The sequence below is a fragment of the Trematomus bernacchii genome, unplaced genomic scaffold, assembly GCF_902827165.1.
Source record: "Trematomus bernacchii unplaced genomic scaffold, fTreBer1.1, whole genome shotgun sequence".
In the NCBI taxonomy this organism is placed as follows: domain Eukaryota; kingdom Metazoa; phylum Chordata; class Actinopteri; order Perciformes; family Nototheniidae; genus Trematomus; species Trematomus bernacchii.
This window is the reverse complement of record NW_022987799.1, coordinates 149,006-167,828: the sequence shown is the minus strand read 5'-3', so window position 1 is coordinate 167,828 and position 18,823 is coordinate 149,006. Positions and strand designations below refer to the sequence as shown.

Here is an 18,823-nt window from a genome sequence, read left to right as displayed (position 1 = left end):
TTGATGCTCTGTATGTGATGACTCCTTCCATTCTGGAGAGGATCACAGATACATGGATCCTGAGATTGATCCTGAGACGACGAAGTGTAGAGTAGCAACCAATCAGATTCAAAACATTAATGTAAAACAGAGGGAGTGTTGCCCTTTATTCTCTGAGATAAATCATTCATATCCCTCAGCAGTGCGTCATTAAATAATCTGCACTGTGAGTGGTTTCTAAATCCAAAGACAGACCAGGAACAGGAGGAAGATTAGATAAGAAGTACTTTATTGATACGTCTCAATTAGAAATAAAATAGCATTAAAAAAGTTAAAAATATACATGTGGAAATATAAAATGTACAGTAACACAATATAAGCAGGATATTATATATACATTGTGTGTGTGCGTGTGTGTGTGTGTGCGTGTGTGTGTGTGTGTGTGTGTGTGTGTGTGTGCGTGTGTGTGTGTGTGTGTTTGTGTGTTGTGTGTGTGTGTGTGTTGTGTGTGTGTTGTGTGTGTGTGTGTTGTGTGTGTTGGTGTGTGTGTGTGTTGTTGTGTGTGTGTGTGTGTGTGTGTGTGTGTGTGTGTGACTCACCTGAGGCCAGGCAGTTGTGTGTGAAGTCTCTATGGAAGGCCTCACACTCTCTCTCCTGAGCTCCTGTCCCCCTGCAGGAGCACCAGAGGCTGAGGCTGATGTTGGAGGGGCTGCTGTCGCTGTAGTTAGGGGTCACATCAGACCCTGGAACAAAAATAAATGCAAATACAATATGACCAGGAGGTGGGAAATAGTGGAGTACAAATACTTTGTTACTGTACTTAAGTACATGTTTCTGGTATCAGTACTTTACTCCACTACTTATTTTTCTGACGACTTTTTACTTTCTACTTCTTACATGTTGAACACAATACCTGTACTTTCTACTTCTTACATGTTGAACACAAATACCTGTACTTTCTACTTCTTACATGTTGAACACAAATACCTGTACTTTCTACTTCTTACATGTTTGAACACAAATACCTGTACTTTCTACTTCTTACATGTTGAACACAAATACCTGTACTTCCTTCTACTTCTTACATGTGTGAACACAAATACCTGTACTTTCTACTTCTTACATGTTGAACACAAATACCTGTACTTTCTACTTCTTACATGTTGAACACAAATACCTGTACTTTCTACTTCTTACATGTTGAACACAAATACCTGTACTTTCTACTTCTTACATGTTGAACACAAATACCTGTACTTTCTACTTCTTACACTTTGAACACAAATACTTGTACTTTCTACTTCTCACATGTTGAACCCAAATACCTGTACTTTCTACTTCTTACATGTTGAACACAAATACCTGTACTTTCTACTTCTTACATGTTGAACCCAAATACCTGTACTTTCTACTTCTTACATGTTGAACACAAATACCTGTACTTACTACTTCTTACATGTTGAACACAAATACCTGTACTTTCTACTTCTTACATGTTGAACCCAAATACCTGTACTTTCTACTTCTTACATGTTGAACACAAATACCTGTACTTTCTACTTCTTACATGTTGAACACAAATACCTGTACTTTCTACTTCTTACATGTTGAACACAAATACCTGTACTTTACTACTTCTACATGTGAACACAAATACCTGTACTTTCTACTTCTTACATGTTGAACACAAATACCTGTACTTTCTACTTCTTACATGTTGAACACAAAACCTGTACTTTCTACTTCTTACATGTTGAACACAAATACCTGTACTTTCTACTTCTTACATGTTGAACACAAATACCTGTACTTTTACTTCTTACATGTTGAACAAATACTTGTACTTTCTACTCACATGTTGAAACCAAATACCTGTACTTTCTACTTCTTACATGTTGAACACAAATACCTGTACTTCTACTTCTACATGTTGAACCAAATACCTGTACTTCTACTTCTTACATGTTGAACACAAATACCTGTACTTCTACTTCTACATGTTGAACACAAATACCTGTACTTTCTACTTCTTACATGTTGAACACAAATACCTGTACTTTCTACTTCTTACTGTTGAACACAAATACCTGTACTTTCTACTTCTACATGTTGAACCAAATACCTGTACTTTCTACTTCTTACATGTTGAACCCAAATACCTGTACTTTCTACTTCTTACATGTTGAACACAAATACCTGTACTTTCTACTTCTTACATGTTGAACCAAATACCTTACTTTCTACTTCTTACATGTTGAACACAAATACCTGTACTTTCTACTTCTTACATGTTGAACACAAATACCTGTACTTTCTATTTTACATTGTTGAACCACAAATACCTGTACTTTCTATCTTACATGTTGAACACAAATACCTGTACTTTCTACTTACATGTTGAACACAAATACCTGTACTTTCTACTTCTTACATGTTGAACACAAATACCTGTACTTTCTACTTCTTACATGTTGAACACAAATACCTGTACTTTCTACTTCTACATTGAACACAAATACCTGTACTTTCTACTCTTACATGTTGAACACAAATACCTGTACTTTCTACTTCTACATGTTGAACACAAATACCTGTACTTTCTACTTCACATGTTGAACCCAAATACCTGTACTTTCTACTCTTACATGTTGAACACAAATACCTGTACTTTCTACTTCTTACATGTTGAACACAAATACCTGTACTTTCTACTTCTTACATGTTGAACACAAATACCTGTACTTTCTCTTACTTCACATGTTGAACCAAATACCTGTACTTTCTACTTCTTACATGTTGAACACAAATACCTGTACTTTCTACTTCTTACATGTTGAACACAAATACCTGTACTTTCTACTTTACATGTTGAACACAAATACCTGTACTTTCTACTCTTACATGTTGAACAAATACCTGTACTTTCTACTTCTTACATGTTGAACCCAAATACCTGTACTTTCTACTTCTCACATGTGAACCCAAATACCTGTACTTCTACTTCTTACATGTTGAACACAAATACCTGTACTTTCTACTTCTTACATGTTGAACACAAATACCTGTACTTCTACTTCTCACATGTTGAACACAAATACCTGTACTTTCTACTTCTCACATGTTGAACACCAAATACCTGTACTTTCTACTTCTTACATGTTGAACACAAATACCTGTACTTTCTACTTCTTACATGTTGAACACAAATACCTGTACTTTCTACTTCTTACATGTTGAACACAAATACCTGTACTTTCTACTTCTTACATGTTGAACACAAATACCTGTACTTTCTACTTCTCACATGTTGAACACAAATACCTGTACTTTCTACTTCTTACATGTTGAACACAAATACCTGTACTTTCTACTTCTTACATGTTGGACCCAAATACCTGTACTTTCTACTTCTTACATGTTGAACACAAATACCTGTACTTTCTACTTCTTAAATGTTGAACCCAAATACCTGTACTTTCTACTTCTTACATGTTGAACACAAATACCTGTACTTTCTACTTCTCACATGTTGAACACAAATACCTGTACTTTCTACTTCTTAAATGTTGAACCCAAATACCTGTACTTTCTACTTCTTACATGTTGAACACAAATACCTGTTACTTTCTACTTCTCACATGTTGAACACAAATACCTGTACTTTCTACTTCTTAAATGTTGAACCCCAAATACCTGTACTTTCTACTTCTTACATGTTGAACACAAATACCTGTACTTTCTACTTCTCACATGTTGAACACAAATACCCTGTACTTTCTACTTCTACATGTTGAACACAAATACCTGTACTTTTCTACTTCTTACATGTTGAACACAAATACCTGTACTTTCTACTTCTTAAATGTTGAACCCAAATACCTGTACTTTCTACTTCTTACATGTGAACACAAATACCTGTACTTTCTACTTCTCACATGTTTGAAACACAATATACCTGTACTTTCTACTTCTTACACTTTTTGAAACCCAAATACCTGTACTTTCTACTTCTTACAGTTGAACACAAATACCTGTACTTTCTACTTCTTACATGTTGAACACAAATACCTGTACTTTCTACTTCTCACATGTTGAACACAAATACCTGTACTTTCTACTTCTTACATGTTGAACTCAAATACCTGTACTTTCTTCTACTACTTCTTACATGTTTGAACACAAATACCTGTACTTTCTACTTCTTAATGTGAACACAATACCTGTACTTTTCTACTTCTACATGTTTGACTCAAATACTGTACTTTCTACTTCTACATGTTGAACACAAATACCTGTACTTTCTACTTCTTACATGTTGAACTCAAATACCTGTACTTTCTACTTCTTACATGTTGAACACAAATACCTGTACTTTCTACTTCTTACATGTTGAACACCCAAATACCTGTACTTTCTACTTCTTACATGTTGAACCCAAATACCTGTACTTTCTACTTCTTACATGTTGAAACACAAATACCTGTACTTTCTACTTCTCACATGTTGAACACAAATACCTGTACTTTCTACTTCTTACATGTTGAACACAAATACCTGTACTTTCTACTTCTTACATTTTGAACCCAAATACCTGTACTTTCTACTTCTTACATGTTGAACACAAATACCTGTACTTTCTACTTCTTACATGTTGAACACAAATACCTGTACTTTCTACTTCTCACATGTTGAACACAAATACCTGTACTTTCTACTTCTTACATGTTGAACACAAATACCTGTACTTTCTACTTCTCACATGTTGAACACAAATACCTGTACTTTCTACTTCTCACATTTCCCAAACAGGCTGGTTCCTTTAGTTTGAATGTGTGTTTGGTGGCGTGATCATTATTATTTAGAGTCATTGCGTGCCTATTGATTTGAACACGATCCGTGTATCCATCATTTCCTGGTCTTCTCTAAAGAAGAGGGACCAATGAAAACGTTGTCATGTTGCCGTTGTTCAGCATGGAAACATTCATTAGCTAACAATGACATTATTGTTCTATTAATATAAAGGGAGGTCAGGTACTCTTTAAAACAGCTGCTAGTTATGGGTACTTTTTACTGAAGTACATTTCAAAGCCTCTTTACTTTGACTTGAGTAAAGAAGTTTAGTCAGTACTTCTACTTTCACCAGAGTATTTTTAAACACGAGTATCTGTACTTCTACTTGAGTAAAGGATGCGTGTACTTTTGCCATCTCTGATAATTCATCCTCATGCATGCTGTGCAGGTGAAGGGAAAGGTGTCTGTGAAGAGATGCCTTAACATGGAGACTGCATATTCTCCATTCATTTGATTTGTTTGTAATAGTTTTAGCTTCACCTCATTTCAATCCTCGCTCAGATTGAACCCCCAGAGATCCAGATCTGAGCCTGGAGTCACTTTGGCTCGAAATGAAACTGTAAACAATATTAGTTTTAGTTTTATTTCCTTTATTTCACTCACCGATGAGGCCCACGTAGGCCATGAGGCAGCCGTGGAAGTGTTCGTTGGGGCAGCTGGTGACGCTGTGAGGCGTCGGCCGGCAGTTCATGTGGTAGTCAGCGAGACGAGACCTGAAGGAACACGGAAACACTTTCAGTATTAATCAGATCATGAAGTAATGTGCAGATTGCCTCTCAGTGGAACATCTTATATTGGTTAATGTCTCTGGTTTTTCTCATGCTTTTGCTTTTGGTCAACACTGCAATTATTTTTTTTATCTTATTTTGTTTTATTTTAATTCAATTCTTTTTAAAATATTTTTTTGTTTTTTTTGTGCTATAAATATTATTATTTATTTTCCTTATTCTATTTTATTATTTATTTTTTATATTTCAGAGTTCTTATTGAATTTCGCTTTATTGTTATTATATATATTTTTATTTATTTACCTTTTTGATTTGATTTCATGATGTTGTTTTCTACCGTCACAGAAATGTGCAGCATCTTCCTGAAACTCAGTAAAAGCCGATCTAACACAGATTACCTCTCTGACAGTTTGAGAGTCTGCAGGTCCTGCTGTTTCTACAGAGTCACAGCAGATCATCTCCTGTCTTCTTCTCTGCTTTCATCCCTGCGCCTCAGTTTCTCTATTTGATATGAATGTTTGTAAGAAAGTAGTGCTGCTTGTTATTATTAAAATAGTCCTTTTTTAAATGTCACAGGACCTATGACTCCAAATCGATACAGAATTGTATTGTGTACAGTGTACTGTGGTGTGTGTGTGTGTGTGTGTGTGTGTGTGTGTGTGTGTGTGTGTGTGTGTGTGTGTGTGTATGACACATTCACAGCTCACTGTGAGTGTTTGTGTTTCCTCGTTTGTCGGCTGCAGCGACTGATACAGTGTGACAGGCGGAGTGATGCTCTTTTGACTTTCACACAGGGGTCAGTGTGTGTGTGAGTGTGTGTGTGTGTGTGTGTGTCGTGTTTGAGTCATCCTGTCAACGATGTCAGCTCGAGACAAAAGAAAGAACGATAACCTGCAGCGACACACAAACACTTTCCTCCAGTGTCTCTCTGACTGTGTTTATATAAAGTGCCAAACACACTTATACACTTACACACACACACACACACACACACACACACACACACACACACACACACACACACACACACACACACACACACACACACACACACACACACACACACACACACACACACACACACACACACACACACACACACACACACACACACACACACACGTTAGCAGGAGGCAGTGAATCCAAAGGTTGTGGAGTGTTTTCTAAGATGGATCAGCGACTTAAAGCCAAATCTACGGTGGCCCTCGAGGACAAAAGCCTTGAAGCTTTTTATTATTGAATGCTTAATGATTTATAAGAGCTGTATTCTGGATGCCATGATATCAGATTATTGCAGGTACATCGTTACAGCAAAGGGACAGAGCAGATAAAGACAAAATAAAGAGTAGGCTAACATATTTAATAAAGCGGCAAGCATGTTATTAAAATAATAAGAAGAAGAAAGTAAGATTCAGCATTTTAAAGTAAGTGAATATATAAATGTAATGGAGTAGCAGCAGGTTATAACATTATTAAAAAGAATGGACAATTTATTACACGGCTTAGTTGAATACTCAATTCTGATTGGTCAATTTGGACATCTCAGAGGTTGTTAATACTCGCTAACAGACTGTTGCTAAGGAGAGCAGACTGTTGCTAAGGAGAGCAGACCGTTTTTCAGGAGGACAGACCGTTGCTAAGGAGAACAGACCGTTACTAAGGAGAACAGAGCGTTGCTAAGGAGAAGAGAACATACCGTTACTAAGGATTGCTTTGAGATCAGCTGCTGGGCTGTCAGAAGAGGGGGAGGAAAAGAGATCTCTGTCCTCCGTGTTTTATTATATAGAGTCGTTCTTCATTTGTTTTAAAGCTCAATAAATAACAAAGAAGACCTTTGACCGGCACTTTTCTCATTTTGTCTGGAAGATTTAAACTTTAACGGACATCTTGACCGGCGAAACAAACTGAAACTGAAACTCTGCCGCACGGTCCCCTCGTTCCTTGGAAGAGGCGGAGAGGTGGGTGTTTGTCATCTGCTGGTGGACTAACCGGAGAGAATTACAGTGCTTGCCTCGACGGGGAGGGATTGCATTGAATTAAAGCAGCAGGAGCAAACGCTTGCCTCGGGGAGGGAGAAAGAAAGCCACAGCGGAGAATAAACAGAAGGGTAACCATGGTAACTATGGGCGGGAAGTCTTCTTCGCTGCTTTTGTGGCAGACTACAGCGCCACTTACAGGTCTGGCATATGTACTACAGCGTCTCCAGCGCTTTCGAACGGCAATGGCCGTGGCTGTCTCCTCCTGATTGGTGGAGTTGGCCCAATAGCCGTAGCGCCACCGTCCTGACGTCAGGACAGTGTTCAAATCTGGATCAGTTTTTATCAGATCCGTTGCAGCCCCTTTTTTAGAGATTTGGGTATGGAGGAAAATAGAGAGGGTTGTGTTTTCTGACACTTGGTGAGTTCCCTGGAACACCGGGGACACATATTCATGTATACAAGACGTACAAAAGTGCATGTTGCATGATAGGTCCCCTTTGCTAAGGAAAACAGACCGCTGCTAAGGAGGATCAAGGGACTGTGTGTCTGAGTTTGTTTCTGTTTTTTCTGACACGTTTTCTGTCTCCACTTCCTCTTCTGTCTCTGACACAGAAAGTCCTCATTCTGTAACACCTGACCCACATAAGGTCTGATGTGGTCTAAAAATATAAATAATAGGACAAGAGAGGAGTGAGGGGTTTTTGTGTTTTCTTTCAAACAGAGCTGTAGAATTAATCCCTGTTAAATATCTCAGGGCTCTTTAAAAAGTTCTCTCTGTTTTAATGAAACCAGCCGGACCGAGGAAATCTGCAGTGCTTTTCTGTCTCACTCAGTCTCAGAACATCATCTGAGCTAATTGCAGGAAGTGAAGCAAGACGCAGGATTATGAGGAGAGCCTTTCTGTTATCAGCAGGTTTAAAACTGAAGACTCTGAGAACAAACTCAATACACTTTACTAACTGAAGTCCACAAAATAGTGACGTTCATAAAGTAATTGAGATAAACTGGAGCAGAAGAGATCCCCGAGTCAAAGAGACCAGACACAGAGAGGTTATACACTTCAAAATGAAACTGAAAAACAAACAATGACAATCCCGCTAAATTGAGTGACTTTTTTTGTTTTATTAGACCCTAATGGTCTGAACAACCTGAGCTCCACATTGACACAGACTGAATGAGTGGTGCCCCCTGCTGTGATCCCCTAACTGAACCCTCAAGGTTTCATCACACATTGCAGCTCTGATCTGAATCCTCCTCCTTCATCTCTTATTTCAATCTGTTTATTCTTTCATGTCCAAAGCGGCGCAGAGAGTCTGGATGTGATTCACAGGAAGCACGTTTCAGGTCAGAGAGTCTCAGCTTCTCTCTCTGTGATTAGTTCAGATGAATCTTTAACGAGGAGAGCGTCTCCTCCTCACCTTCATCTGCACTAAAGCTCTCTGATTAAAGCTCAGTTCGAGTCTGTCTCCACACCTGGGACACCTTTAAACTCCCTAATGTCGAAACACACAGGAGACGCTTCCACGGGGAAAGGGGAACGTTTCTCACGAGATGAATAACTTTCAGGCTAAACTAAGCAACTTTCTTTCCACCTTGCACAACTTTAAAACTCCCTAAATGTAGAAACACATCCCAGGAGGCAGAGTCAGGGTTTGGTGACGCATGACGATTCAAAGATTACAAATACATTATTTAGTACAGTAAAATACATGAATGTCCGTCTATCTACCCGGCAACAGGCTGCTAGCTTATAGCTAACGATAGCAACGTTCTTTGTTTACGTAATATATTCATAATGCCTCTTTTGGGGGTTAGATTCAGTGTCTTTAGAAGTTCAATTTAGCTAAATTAGGTTTCTCTATCGCTATATAAGCGTCTTTTTGGCCAGATAAGCTTCGATCGTGATCATTTAGACGACTTTCTCGCTAGATCCACTGACTTTTAGTGACTTTTACCATTAGAGACTTTCTCGCTAGTTTAAAGTGGACCTATCATGCTATATTATAATAATATAGTGTAGGGCCATACCTATATAAGGCATATTTATACTTTTCTTTTTCAAAATACCAAACAGATCATGCATTTTAGCCATGCCTCATTTCGCTCAATTTGACATTTTTTAGCTCTGTTTTAGCAAGGGCTGATTCAGTGAGAACAGCACCACCTACAGGCCTGGCATATGTACTACAGCGTCTCCAGCGCTTTGGAACGGCAATGGCCGTGGCTGTCTCCTCCTGATTGGTGGAGTTGGCCCAATAGCCGTAGCGCCACCGTCCTGACGTCAGGACAGTGTTCAAATCTGGATCAGTTTTTATCAGATCCGTTGCAGCCCCTTTTTTAGAGATTTGGGTATGGAGGAAAATAGAGAGGGTTGTGTTTTCTGACACTTGGTGAGTTCCCTGGAACACCGGGGACACATATTCATGTAGAAAAGACGTACACAAGTGCATTTTGCATGATAGGTCCCCTTTAAGTGCAATACACAGCTATTAGATTAGAGACTTTCTCGCTAGGCAGATATCTTGCTGAATCTTCTTTTTTTTTTGCTAGACGAAGCCGCAATCTCACTAGTTCAAACAACTTTCAGGCTAGATAAATCGACTCTCAACAACTTTCTCACTAGATAGCGACTTTCTTGGTAGATTCAGCAACTTTGACTACATTTAGCATCTGTCCTGCAATATTAATATTAATCGACTTTCTTTCCAGGTTTTGCAACTTTCAGAAAACTTTCTCACAAGATTTAACGACTTTTAAAAACCCAAAGCAAAGTGCAGCTCGCTGTGGATCAGGTAGCGTTACCTCACGGTGACATTTGGAGACAGAGAACGAAGAGATTATCAGTTTATGATCCAGACGGTGAAGACGTAATTAATACCGTGATATATAAGCGTATATTATTAAATCATGTTTATATGAATATGGATTACAGGGAGACGCTCCTCGTGCAGCATGTGATGAAGACGAGGAGTATTAAAATCAAATTACAGCGTCAATGACTCATCATCACACACACACACACACACACACACACACACACACACACACACACACACACACACACACACACACACACACACACACACACACACACACACTAATTGTGAAATCATCTATATTATAAAAGAAAATGATCGTAGTTCTTCCAATGTGTATACTAACTGTGTACTTTTACATGAAGCTAGTAACACTTGAGTACATTTAGGCAAAGTTGGTAGTATTTGTGTACTTTTATATAGAAATATTGTATATGCAGTACTTTTACTTATAATGAAGTACTTTTCATGACGTACAGGATGTAAGTACTTTGTTTACTTCTGCTTATTTCCTCTTTAAAGACTCATCTCTCTCCTCATCGCTTCTGTAAACAGACAGAACACACACACATACACACACACACAAACACACACACACACACACACATACACACACTCACACACACTCACACACACACACACACACACACACCACACACACACACACCACACACATACACACACTCACACACACACACACACACACACACACACACACACACACACACACACACTGCGTCCTCTGTGACCTCTGCAGATATTTCCCTCACTGACGGAGTAATGGAGCGACGCCGGCCTCAGATTGGTTCCTCGCCTTAAAACATACTCGGGGGTCGGTGCACGATGTATGTGTGTGTGTGTATGTGTGTGTGTGTGTGTGTGTGTGTGTGTGTGTGTGTGTGTTTTGCATACACACATAGACAGTGTTGATGGGGGTCATGGGGAAGATAATGCTCATAAATCTCCACATCCAGCAGATGAGTCCTGATGGAAACCTCCAACAGTCAATAAGGAAAGGAAACAGTGTGTGTGTGTGTGTGTGTGTGTGTGTGTGTGTGTGTGTGTGTGTGTGTGTGTGTGTGTGTATGTGTGTGTGTGTGTGTGTGTGTGAGTGTGTGTGTTTTGAAGGTCGTAAAGGGCCACTTCATCTTCATTTGAAATGTATATATTTCTTCTGGAGGCTGTTATCTGAAAACCTGAGCAGGTAAATGGTGTCACCCTGTAGACACACACACACACACACACACACACACACACACATACACACACACACACACACACACACACACACACACACACACACACACACACACATACACACACACACACACACACACACACACACACATACACACACACACACACACACCACACACGCACACGCACGTACACACGTACACACACACTTCACATACACAGTGACCAAAACCATGATAGTGTGGTTTTATCGAGCTTTTATCAAGTCTGTTCTGATTGGTCAGCTGGCCGGCTCTGTTGTGATTGGTCCACCAGCTTAGAGATGTCCCGCCCCCTTAGCCTATCAGGTACAATGTGTTGGAGCCAGAGATGGAGTACTGGAGTCCCGGACTCGGACTTGAGTCAGACTCGAGTGCCGATTTTCAGGACTGAGTCCTTCGTCATCTATCCGTCATTATACATGTGTGTTTACACTGCTCCGTTGTCCATTGACTTCCGGTTAAAGTTCCTTCAAAATAAGAGCAATACGAAACGACTCGGACACTCCTTGGGTGACTCGGACTTGGACTCGGACTCGAACACAGGTAATGATGACTCGGACTCGACTCAGACACTCCTTGGGTGACTCGGACGCGACTACGACTCTCCCTAGGTGACTCGGACTTGGACTCGGACTCGACTACAACTCTCCCTAGGTGACTCAGACTTGGACTCGGACTTGGACTCGGACTCGACTACGACTCTCCCTAGGTGACTCGGACTTGGACTCAGACTCGAAGAGTGGTGACTCGAGAGTGACTTGGACTCGTGAATTGGTGACTTGACTACAACACTGGTTGGAGCGCTAGCCAATAGGAGCGTGACTCAGGGACTACAGAGGAATACAAACGGTGACGCATTCAAATGGTGGTTTATTAAAGTGCACGGTTAAGTTAACTCATATAAAGCATTTACAAACTGATGAGGTTAACGAGGTAAACTTTGATCTGCTTTCTAAGTGCTGGAATCCAGATTTCAGCATTTAGAAAAGACCAATTTAAAACCTTTATGTAAAACAGAGGAAGCATTAACATTCCTCCTCTGAGACAAAGCATCATATCCCGCAGCAGTGAGTCATTACAAATCATTTCTAAATCCAAAGACAGACATGAACAGGATTTATTTGACACTGCAGAGTTTGGATGATACAAACAGGTTAAAAAACGCAAAACACTCTGAGGTGAAGCCGGTTAGAATTATTCATTCATTTTTAATTATCTTTTTAGATTTTGTTATTATTATTTTTAATTTTCTGAATTTTCTAAATATTTGTACCTAATTATAAAAACTTAAATGTATATTTATTGTACCATTTTGAATTTATTTTTATTTTCTATTTATTTTAACCATCTTTGGAGAGTTGTATTATTGCCCTTTTCCCAACACACTCTTTCCTGAAGGGCACCCAGTCCCTGATAAAGAGGGGTGAGACGAGGGTGTCACTCCCCCACTTCAGTCCCTCTAACCTTTAAAGCTGGTAGTTACCAATCAAACGGGTAATTTTGATCCACAAGTGTGCTGACTTCCTGTCTAATGAAACCCTCCTTCAGCTGATTTCACTGATTACTTCCTGCAGAATCAGAGAGAAGAGGCGCATCACAGAGTCCTCACAAGGGTTACTGTGTACGTGTGAAAAAGGCCCAATAAAGTGGACTAAATGCAGAATGTCTTCAAATCATGTTTATAAATCTTATTCGTATGTTTCAGTCAGTCTGTAAGGGGACACTAAAGAGTGACGCACGCAGCTGGGAGACCAGGGGACACTAAAGAGTGACGCGCGCAGCTGGGAGACCAGGGGACACTAAAGAGTGACGCACGCGGCTGGGAGACCAGGGGACACTAAAGAGTGACGCGCGCAGCTGGAGACCAGGGGACACTAAAGAGTGACGCACGCAGCTGGGAGACCAGGGGACACTAAAGAGTGACGCGCGCAGCTGGGAGACCAGGGGACACTAAAGAGTGACGCACGCAGCTGGGAGACCAGGGGACACTAAAGAGTGACGCACACAGCTGGGAGACCAGGGGACACTAAAGAGTGACGCACACAGCTGGGAGACCAGGGGACACTAAAGAGTGACGCACACAGCTGGGAGACCAGGGGACACTAAAGAGTGACGCACACATCTGGGAGACCAGGGGACACTAAAGAGTGACGCACACAGCTGGGAGACCAGGGGACACTAAAGAGAGACGCACACAGCTGGGAGACCAGGGGACACTAAAGAGTGACGCACACAGCTGGGAGACCAGGGGACACTAAAGAGTGACGCACACAGCTGGAGACCAGGGACACTGAAGAGTGACGCACACAGCTGGTAGACCAGGGGACACTAAAGAGTGACGCACACAGCTGGGAGACCAGGGGACACTAAGAGTGACGCACACATCTGGAGACCAGGGGGACACTAAAGAGTGACGCACACAGCTGGGAGACCAGGGGACACTAAAGAGTGACGCACACAGCTGGGAGACCAGGGGACACTAAAGAGTGAAGCACACAGCTGGGAGACCAGGGGACACTAAAGAGTGACGCACACAGCTGGAGACCAGGGGACACTAAAGAGTGACGCACACAGCTGGGAGACCAGGGGACACTAAGAGTGACGCACACAACATGCGTATAAATATATAAGTAAGCTCCTGTACATTTGATAATATCTGAAATATTGTTTGAATGTTCGTGGCTGAGATTATTGTCAGGAGACAATCTGAGGAAAATGTGATTTAATTCCGATTTACAAACGTTTTAAAGAGGAAAAACCTGTTTGTTAAAGCTGCAGGATGTGACGCTGTGTGTGTTTAGGGACTCCACAGGGAGAACACACACACACACACACACACACACACACACACACACAAATATTAATCCAAATTCTCAGTGTGAGAGAAACAGCCTGAAGCTTTCTCTGCAGCTTCAAAAAACAGACAAACTGCAGCAGTTCAATCTCGTGCAGCAGAAACAACAACATGTGAGAATGTCTAAAGTTTATTTTTGAATGAAGATGTTAAAATGATCAAGACAGCCAATATTTTAATGTCAAAACCAATAAAATAATCATCCCAATTCAGTAATATCTTCAATGTTTATACGTTTGTACTTTTCTTGTTATGGTGCGTTCACACCGGACGTGATGCGATTTTTGGGCGCGTCGCAAATTAATTTAAAGTCAATGTCAAGATGCGGATAGACGCCAATTTGCTTCGGCGGCGTGAACTCGATTGAAGGGGGCCGCGTCAAAATCTTTTCAACTCGAGTAAAAAATATTTTCAACTCGAGCGTCACATTTGCATTCTTGCGAAAGCCAATCAGTGTTGGGATTCCCTCTGACGTCCTGACGTTGTTCAGATGTGAAGATGGAAGAACACATGTTGATAGCTGTTTGTGGAGAGTTCACAGATCATCAAACTGATCACTGGTCCTCCTCAAATACCGTAGGGAAACGTGAGTCATCAGTTCCTGGGTGAGACGATGAAATTCTCCAAACTGTGTGCGACGCTGGATGATAATGAACCCAGACACGACGACGTTTGCTGCAACGTTTGATGGTCTTCCACAGAAGGTATAAAGCGGCAGTTGTTGTAATATCTTCTATAATGAGGACAGAAAGAAACACAACTATTTTGCCTGGACGCGAAACAACATCAACGGTGGTGCACCATAGCAGAGTATTCCTACACTCTGGTACTTACACTTTTACTCAAGTACAAGACCTGAGTACTTCTACTTTTACTCAAGTACCAGATCTGTGTACTTCTACTTTTACTCAAGTACAAGATCTGAGTACTTCTACTTTTACTACAAGATCTGAGTACTTCTACTTTTACTCAAGCACAAGATCTGAGTACTTCTACTTTTACTCAAGTACAAGACCTGAGTACTTCTACTTTTACTCAAGTAGATCTGAGTACTTCTACTTTTACTCAAGTACAAGACCTGAGTACTTCTACTTTTACTCAAGTACAAGATCTGAGTACTTCTACTTTTACTCAAGTACCAGATCTGAGTACTTCTACTTTTACTCAAGTACCAGATCTGAGTACTTCTACTTTTACTCAAGTACAAGATCTGAGTACTTCTACTTTTACTACAAGATCTGAGTACTTCTACTTTTACTCAAGCACAAGATCTGAGTACTTCTACTTTTACTCAAGCACAAGACCTGAGTACTTCTACTTTTACTCAAGTACAAGATCTGAGTACTTCTACTTTTACTCAAGTACAAGATCTGAGTACTTCTACTTTTACTCAAGTACAAGATCTGAGTACTTCTACTTTTACTCAAGCATAAGACCTGAGTACTTCTACTTTTACTCAAGTACAATACCTGAGTACTTCTACTTTTACTCAAGTAGATCTGAGTACTTCTACTTTTACTCAAGTACCAGATCTGAGTACTTCTACTTTTACTCAAGTACCAGATCTGAGTACTTCTCCTTTTACTCAAGTACCAGATCTGAGTACTTCTACTTTTACTCAAGTACCAGATCTGAGTACTTCTCCTCTTAGTTGAGCCTCCATTAACCTGATTTTATTCAGAGTCCTCTGGGTTCTGGACCCCCTGCTGTGATGAAATGACAGCTGGGGCTCTGATTGACAGACAGAGTAATTAAATACGGTCTTTGTCTCCAGTAATGCAGACCTGCGGGAGCTCTGAGGGTTTTTGGACCGGAGCAATATTAGCATTGCAGATTCAGAGTTCAGTCACAGCTGCAGCGAGGAAACACTCAGCAGGAAGTAGAGATATATGAGAAGTATCATATATATATACACAGGGAGCAAATATCAGTTTTATCTCATAGTTTGCATTCAATATTTAGCCTCTTCTTTAAACCCTACATGCTGTGGATCTCATTTATTTTCAAAAGCTTCCATGTCTTGAGACCCAACGACTCCAGAACCATGCAGCAATGTTTACAGAGCTGTAGGAATTAGTCCTAAAACCTTCAGATGACTCTGCATGTCATCACTCCAGATGACTTGAAGTCATGTGACCTTTATAGCCCAACATTAGCCGCCTTTAGCTTAGCGGTGGTGACGTGAAGTCATGTGACCGTGCTGTAGTTCCTTTATAGCCCAACATTAGCCACCTTTAGCTTAGCGGTGGAGACGTGAAGTCATGTGACCGTGCTGTAGTTCCTTTATAGCTCAACATTAGCCACCTTTAGCTTAGCGGTGGTGACGTGAAGTCATGTGACCGTGCTTGAGTTCCTTTATAGCCCAACATTAGCCGCCTTTAGCTTAGCGGTAGTGACGTGAAGTCGTGTGACCGTGCTGTAGTTCCTTTATAGCCCAACATTAGCCACCTTTAGCTTAGCGGTAGTGACGTGAAGTCATGTGACCGTGCTGTAGTTCCTTTATAGCCCAACATTAGCCTCCTTTAGCTTAGCGGTGGTGACGTGAAGTCATGTGACCGTGCTGTAGTTCCTTTATAGCCCAACATTAGCCGCCTTTAGCTTAGCGGTGGTGACGTGAAGTCATGTGACCGTGCTGTAGTTCCTTTATAGCCCAACATTAGCCGCCTTTAGCTTAGCGGTGGTGACGTGAAGTCATGTGACCGTGCTGTAGTTCCTTTATAGCCCAACATTAGCCTCCTTTAGCTTAGCGGTAGTGACGTGAAGTCATGTGACCGTGCTGTAGTTCCTTTATAGCCCAACATTAGCCACCTTTAGCTTAGCGGTAGTGACGTGAAGTCATGTGACCGTGCTGTAGTTCCTTTATAGCCCAACATTAGCCTCCTTTAGCTTAGCGGTGGAGACGTGAAGTCATGTGACCGTGCTGTAGTTCCTTTATAGCCCAACATTAGCCTCCTTTAGCTTAGCGGTGGTGACGTGAAGTCATGTGACCGTGCTGTAGTTCCTTTATAGCCCAACATTAGCTGCCTAAGTGGTAAACAGTAGTTTCCTCAAGTTTAAAAACGTGCAACCTGCAGAGGGCGTCTGAGCGTGCTGTAGTTCCTTTATATCTATAGATATAGATAAAGATATCGATAGGTAGCGTTAGCTCTCACCTGCAGAGCGCGTCAGAGCGGCAGTTGGCCCTCAGCTCCAGGCAGGAAGGCCTGGTTCTCTCCTGGTGGGAGCAGGACGGGACGATGGTGCGGCGGCGGCGCTCGGCGCAGGCCTGATCCGAGCAGGAGCAGAACAGCAGGGGGTAGCTGAGCTCCCAGGAGACTCGCTCGAAGAACTGACGCAGAGCCTGGGCACAGAGGGGGGCATTTTATTCATTCTTTACATCACATGGTTGAATACGCACTTTTGATTGGTCCATTTGGATATTCTTAGGGAAACTCTCGTGAGTTCCGGCAATGTAAAGAACTAATTAAAAAAAATATTGTGTGTTTTTCAGTTTTTTATTTAATTATTTGAACATATTATATATATATTATATTCTACAATGCCATGTCTTTTTATGTTGCTGCTTGGTTTTTAGAAATAAACCCAGTTTTTTTAAATATATTTTTTAAGGTATTTCTGCACCCACCTTCTGACACCTCTTGCGGCTGCAGGGCTCCTGATTGGCCAGCGTGGGCTGAGGGGGCGTGGCCTTGCTGCAGATGGAGTTGTATGCAGATCGAAGGCGTTTGCACGTCTCGTTCAGATTACACGACTTCGCCGCGTCCAGACACGGGTTACAGGGTTTCCCCGCCTCCGAGCAGGGGCTCATCCTCGACAGAGACGAGTCTGAAGGGTACGAAGAAGAAAGATTTAAGATTAAAGGGACGTCAGAGGAAAATAAATCATCTGAGAGACACTAGATGACTGCAAGATCCGTTAAAAGAGTCTTAAGGTAACCAAAAAGAGATGCAAAGTGACATCAAAGAGACACAAAATGACAACAAGGGGACACAAAGGGCTACAAAGAGACAAAACAACACAAAATGATTACCAGCCACACAAAATTACGTCCAAAGATACGAAACGAATATAAAGAGACACACAATGACTACAAAGAGACACAAAACGACTTCAAAGAGACACAAAACGACTTCAAAGAGACACAAAATGGCTTCAAAGAGACACAAAACGACTTCAAAGAGACACTAAATGACTACAAAGAGACACACAATGACTACAAAGAGACACAAAACGACTTCAAAGAGACACAAAATGACTTCAAAGAGACACACAATGACTACAAAGAGACACACAATGACTACAAAGAGACACAAAACGACTTCAAAGAGACACAAAATGACTTCAAAGAGACACAAAACGACTTCAAAGAGACACAAAA

The 18,823-nt window shown here is 41.0% G+C and overlaps 1 protein-coding gene across 1 annotated transcript in view; it reads right to left on the bottom strand.

The window, feature by feature from the left end:
• Positions 1–175: 175 nt before the first annotated feature.
• The window catches only part of LOC117497929 (GDNF family receptor alpha-2-like), a 54,538-nt gene continuing 35,890 nt past the window's right edge, over positions 176–18,823 (bottom strand). Inside the window, 5 exon segments of the mRNA XM_034149960.1 lie at positions 176–216; positions 579–722; positions 5,434–5,543; positions 17,598–17,785; positions 18,071–18,270. Coding sequence (XP_034005851.1) covers positions 176–216; positions 579–722; positions 5,434–5,543; positions 17,598–17,785; positions 18,071–18,270 — 683 coding nt within the window.